The sequence below is a fragment of the Entelurus aequoreus genome, linkage group LG05, assembly GCF_033978785.1.
Source record: "Entelurus aequoreus isolate RoL-2023_Sb linkage group LG05, RoL_Eaeq_v1.1, whole genome shotgun sequence".
Lineage (NCBI taxonomy): Eukaryota > Metazoa > Chordata > Actinopteri > Syngnathiformes > Syngnathidae > Entelurus > Entelurus aequoreus.
The window spans coordinates 27,808,614-27,814,613 of record NC_084735.1 but is presented as its reverse complement, the minus strand read 5'-3'; the positions used below and the strand labels follow the sequence as shown (position 1 = coordinate 27,814,613).

Sequence of the window (6,000 nt, the reverse complement as noted above, 5' to 3'; positions counted from 1 at the left end):
TAAAATCCAACACCAAGAATAGACATTTGAAAGGCAATTTTAAATAAATAAAGAATATTGAACAACAGGCTGAATAAATGTACGCCATATGACGCACAAATAACCAACTGAGAACGTGCCTGGTAACGCAACACATCATGGCAAGAGTCATTAAAATAACTATAACATATAGAACATGCTATACGTTTACCAAACAATATGTCACTCCCGATCGCTAAATCTGATGAAATCTTCCTCCCCGGTGTCGCCTCTAGTATGTCCTTTCTTTCTGCAGCTCGATCGCCGTTCTCTGCTGCATATTTCACTACGTCCAGCTTGTAATCTGCAGTATATGATTTCCTTTTCGGTGCCATTTTAGTTCAGTCCTTCTCAGTTTTTATAAGTTACCGTCAATGTTGATGTGATCCATTTTAATAGCTACGGCAGTAGCATATAGCATATAGCAGTTAGCATCCCATGACCCACAGTACACTTCTGCCATGACCCTCCCCTGCCGAATTATTATTGGTTGACGTGTGAGTGACGATTGCTGACGTCTGTGTGACGATTGCTGAATGAGATAAATAATAATATTTGATATTTTACGGTAATGTGTTAATAATTTCACACATAAGTCGCTCCGGAGTATATGTCGCACCCACGGCCAAACTATGAAAAAAACTGCGATTTATAATCCGAAAAATACGGTACACTGTTTGTTTGTCTAATCTTGAACGAGTTTGTGCTGAAAACAAAGTTTTGTTGTACTTGTGCAATGACAATAAAGACCTACCTACTAGAAATGTGCGGTTTGCAGACACAACCGCGGAGTCCGCGGATAATCCGCGGGTCGGGCGGATGCATGACGAAAAAAATAGATTTTAAACAGATTCGGGCGGGTGGCGATTGAACCAATTCGGAAATATATATACATAGTTAAAGGCCTACTGAAATGATTTTTTTTTATTTAAACGGGAATAGCAGATCCATTCTATGTGTCATACTTGATCATTTCGCGATATTGCCATATTTTTGCTGAAAGGATTTAGTAGAGAAAATCGACGATAAAGTTCGCAACTTTTGCTCGCTGATAAAAAAAAGCCTTGCCTGTACCGGAAGTAGCGTGACGTCACAGGAGCCAGGATTCCTCACAATTCCCCGTTGTTTACAATGGAGCGAGAGAGATTCGGACCGAGAAAGTGATGATTACCCCATTAATTTGAGCGAGGATGAAAGATTCGTAGATGAGGAACGTTACAGTGAATGACTTGAGAGGCAGCGATGGACGTATCTTTTTTCGCTCTGACCGTAACTTAGGTACAAGCTGGCTCATTGGATTCCACACTCTCCTTTTTCTATTGTAGATCACGGATTTGTATTTTAAACCACCTCGGATACTATATCCTCTTGAAAATGAGAGTCGAGAACGCGAAATGGACATTCAGTGCCTTTTATCTCCACGACTATACATCGGCGAAATGCTTTAGCTACGAGCTAACGTGATAGCATTTTGCTTTAACTGCATATAGAAACAAAAGAAATAAACCCCTGACTGGAAGGATAGATAGAAAATCAACAATACTATTAAACCGTGGACATGTAAATACACGGTTAATGCTTTCCAGGCTGGCGAAGGTTAACAATGCTGTGCTAACGAAGCCATTGAAGCTAACTTAGCAACCGGACTGCACAGAGCTATGCTAAAAACACTAGCTCTTCACCTACGTCAGCCAGCCCTCATTTGCTCATCAACACCCGTGCTCACCTGCGTTCCAGCGATCGGCAGAAGGACGAAGGACTTCACCCGATGCGTTTGGCGGCCCGGAGACATAGGAAGTCAAGGTGAGGTCGGCGGCTAGCGCGGCTAGCGCTCCAACAAAGTCCTCCTGGTTGTGTTGCTGTAGTCCGCTGCTAATACACTGATCCCACCTACAACTGTCTTCTTTGCAGCCTTCATTGTTCATTAAAAAAATTGCAAAAGATGTCCAGAATACTGTGGAATTATGAAATGAAAACAGAGCTTTTTGTATAGGATTCTACGGGGTACCATAACTTCCGTTACTCGGACTTCGTCACGCGCATACGTCATCATACCGCGATGTTTCAGCCGGATATTTCCCGGGAAGTTTTAAATGTCACTTTATAAGTTAACCCGGCCGTATTGGCATGTGTTGCAATGTTAAGATTTCATCATTGATATATAAACTATCAGACTGCGTGGTTGGTAGTAGTGGCTTTCAGTAGGCCTTTAAATGTTGTTACCCACATACGAAAAACGAGCAGCACTCTTTGAAACAGGCAATTATTCACCAGGCACTGCTGCAGCTGTCACGCCAAATTTCTTCCCCCCTACAAAAACCTTCCCCCAACCCCCATTTACTTCCGGGGCTGTGTCCAATAGAGTCACAAAGTTGCCGGGGGTCATTAACCGGCACGCGACTGTCCTGTTTCGCGCCTGTACAAAAAAAAAAACAATAATCGATTTCTTCAGATTCCAGCAGCTGTCAAAGACGAAGTATCCTTCCAGCGACGGGCAGTCAAAGCCGAAGTGCTATCGATCGCTGTCAATGACGTAAGAGGAAACATGACCACGGAAGTAAATGGGGGCGGGGGGGAGAAGGTTTTTGTAGGGGGAAGAAATTTAGCGTGACACAGCACACCACAACACAACAGAAGAAGAAGAAAAAAATTAAAAGATGGCAATGCCGGCAGCAAACGTGGTACGCGACAAACTAAAAAATGGAATACTAAAGTCCAGGGAAAAACAATAATAATAGTCAACATTTCTTAATGGAAATGACAATAATATTATAATAATGATAAATAATATTATCACGCATTAATATCTCTTAGCCTCTAATGCGTGGCCAAGAGATATTAATGCGTGGCACGCATTGAATGTCTCTGCTGCATTGGATCAGTCTCCTTTCTTTAACAGGCATCGTCTATATTAGATATATAATAACGGGTGTGTGGCAGGTGGCGGGCGGTTGTGGTTTTGATAAAATGTTAGTTCGGGTGGATGACGACTTTTGTGATGCGGTTGCGGATGAAATAATTGCCTATCCGTGCATCTCTATTACCTACCTACCTACCTACATCACAACTCTCTGAAAAAGATGCCGCGATGAACAATCGCAAAAGCAGACCACAGTATCTTGGAGGGACTGAGAAGAATTCAAAATCAAACGCCCAGGCCTCTTCTACAGTATAAAACAATCCAGAAAATCAATAAAAATGTATTGTTGTTAAAAATGATGGTACATATATACATGCAGTGCATGTGCCATCTCAGAACAACTATAATTCAAATCACATACATTTGCAAACTACAGGTGTTTGACAAATGCAGTTTTAATAAAAGGGACCAACACTTTGAATACCAAACACTGACTGGAAATAATCCAAAAAGTCACCAAAGTTGCATTGTTTTGTAATAAAATGGATATTTTGCCCTAAAAGCGAAGAAGCAAAACAGGCCTTTCTCACCTGTTTGACCTTCTCCTCAAAGTCTGCATCGTTGTGGTCGGAAATCATCTGCGCAAGCCGGATCTGCTCTGCGGTAGCCTGTCCGTAAAAAACACACAAAAAATATAAAAAGTCCTTTTCACATCAAAATACCCTCCTGAAACCCAGACAAAAACAAAAGCTGCAATATGGCACGGCTGTTTTTGGTGTTGGGTGACAAAAATAAGCCATTTAAACGGGACAACCGTATACGGTGATGCCAACTGAATAATTATTTAGCACAAAGAGCAAATGATTTCATCTTCATAGCAAACATGCATTTCAGCATATTGATGCCTTTGTTGCATCACAGCTGCAAACATCCACACAAAAGCAGTAGTATGGCCTTATGTCCACCACAGAAGACATCAAAATAATGAGATGTTACTGTATGTTACCAAAACCACGTCCACCATACGTCAGCCATTTTGGGGAAGACATATCTTGTCTCATAGCGTTGAGTGTCCTCTCTACAGCATAAGTGTTGTTTTTCCAATTGAGACAAAAGTTGTGATACATGTGTCCCTTACAGAGGACAAAAAATGCATCGCTGGGTCTGAGGAGGATCCAGACTGGTGGTATGTGTGGGGGGCGGGGGGGGGGCTTACCTGTGGCCTTTGCTTGTGCTGTGTCTGGCCTTGTGTCTGGCCCTGCGTCTGTTCCCAGCTGCCCCGGGCCCGGTTTCCGCCCATGGACGTCATCATTTACAGTATATACAAATAAAGAGTATTTACAAGGAATCACACCTAAGGGGGGAAAAAGAGAGAGAAGTAGTTTTGAATGGTGACCTCATCATGTTCCCGAACACAAGATAAGATGTGGACATTAGGTATAATGCAAAAGGGGTGTGGAGCCAAAGAGGTGCCAGGCAAGGTACAACAAGTGCAACAATGTGTTTGCCTTTACTGTCAACCGAAAGTAATCAGAGCGTGGGTCAATGGGTGGATGGTGGAAAAGCCGCTCAGACATCTTCGATAGCAACATTGTTGTGCAGCACAACCTTGTTATCGAAAAGCTTAATCTGGCACACGTTACGTAAAAAAGCCACGACACACAGACAAGGGCCCCGACACTGCCCTCCCACTCACAACTGGACTCACATACGGGACAATGTGCTGGTTACGAATTCGAAGCTAGGGGGGGGGGGGGGGGGGGGGGGGGGGGGTGTTTACAAAAAGGACTTTGAAGTGTCGGTGGGCTTCCGGCTCTTGAGGCTACACCTCATGGCGACGAGGCTAACTTCCACCTAGCTAGCTCGTAGGCTAGCAGGCTAGTGACGATGAACTACTCGCCAACCGCTCCACTCGCAACCGGGTAATGTTTGTTAGCCGCAAACGCGCATAGACGCTTCGTTAATTCCGGGTGGCGGTACGTTCGGGTGTGACCACAGCGCCAAATAAAACGCCCATTCCCCCCTGAACCCCCAATATGCTAACGATTTAGCTTGTTAGCCTAGCGCGGCTAACAGCAAAGGCGAGGCTAACTACTTGGCAGCTTTTTTTGACGTGAGAACAACACTCCTTAGCGGTCCTCGTCACTGTTCATAAACAAATGCGTTAACACGGTATACATTAAAGCTGTACAATAAATACAACAGGCCCCATTGCAAAAAATAAATACTGACCAGTAAACCGGCTCAGTACTAAACACAGACACCCCCACCGGTGGGACAAGTGGTCTCTTTCTTTGTCGCTCAGAAAATTAGGAAAACGACAATAATGCCCGCTAAAAAAAAAATGTCACCGAGGCTCCGAATTTACCTGTTTCTTCTTTCCACTCTGACACCACCACCACCAGTGGAGAGCTGTGTCACATGGTCTGCGGAGCGGCTCTCTGTGCGGGTGCGCGCGCGCGCGTGCGTGTGTGTACAAGTGGACCAGCAGACATGTGATCGCCAACTAATAAAGCTCATTTACCCCACGGATGTGTGACATGTCGCCGCGATGGACGCGCAACAAAGATACGGACGAGACGCCGACAAAAGCAACGCGATTTGCTCAACGCCAACACACAAACGCCACACGGTCTAATACAATTCATTGTTTTAGGAACAATTTAAGTATATTGGCAAAAATAATTGTTGCTTCAAATAATCACAACAAAATATATAAAATAGATCCATTAACGAAGTAGCCTCACTGCCATACAATTAACTAAATCAGGGGTCACCAACCTTTTTGAAACCAGGAGCTACTTCTGGTACTGATTAATGTGAAGTGCTACCAGTTTGATACACACTTAAATAAATTGCCAGAAATAGCCAATTTGCTCAATTTACCTTTAACTCTATGTTATTATTACTAATCAATGATATTTATCTTTTTGGAAACACTGATCATCTTAAAGGCCTACTGAAACCCACTAGTACCGACCACGCAGTCTGATAGTTTATATATCAATGATGAAATCTTAACATTGCAACACATGCCAATACGGCCGGGTTAACTTATAAAGTGCAATTTTAAATTTCCAGGGGAACTTCCGGTTGAAAACGTCTATGTATGACGACGTTTG

At 43.4% G+C, this 6,000-nt stretch overlaps 1 protein-coding gene across 23 annotated transcripts in view; it reads right to left on the bottom strand.

Moving 5' to 3' along the window:
- The window catches only part of ubap2l (ubiquitin associated protein 2-like), a 56,942-nt gene extending 51,544 nt beyond the window's left edge, over positions 1-5,398 (bottom strand). For 22 of the 23 annotated variants that reach the window (XM_062047566.1, XM_062047574.1, XM_062047583.1 and 19 more), the window contains exons 1-3: positions 5,247-5,398; positions 4,095-4,232; positions 3,469-3,546 (exon numbers count right to left, since the gene is read on the bottom strand). In XM_062047566.1, the coding sequence (XP_061903550.1) occupies positions 3,469-3,546; positions 4,095-4,190 (174 nt within the window). In that variant the 5' untranslated portion in view covers positions 4,191-4,232; positions 5,247-5,398. The other variant, XM_062047567.1, reaches the window with a different exon arrangement.
- Between the last annotated feature and the right edge of the window lie 602 nt (positions 5,399-6,000).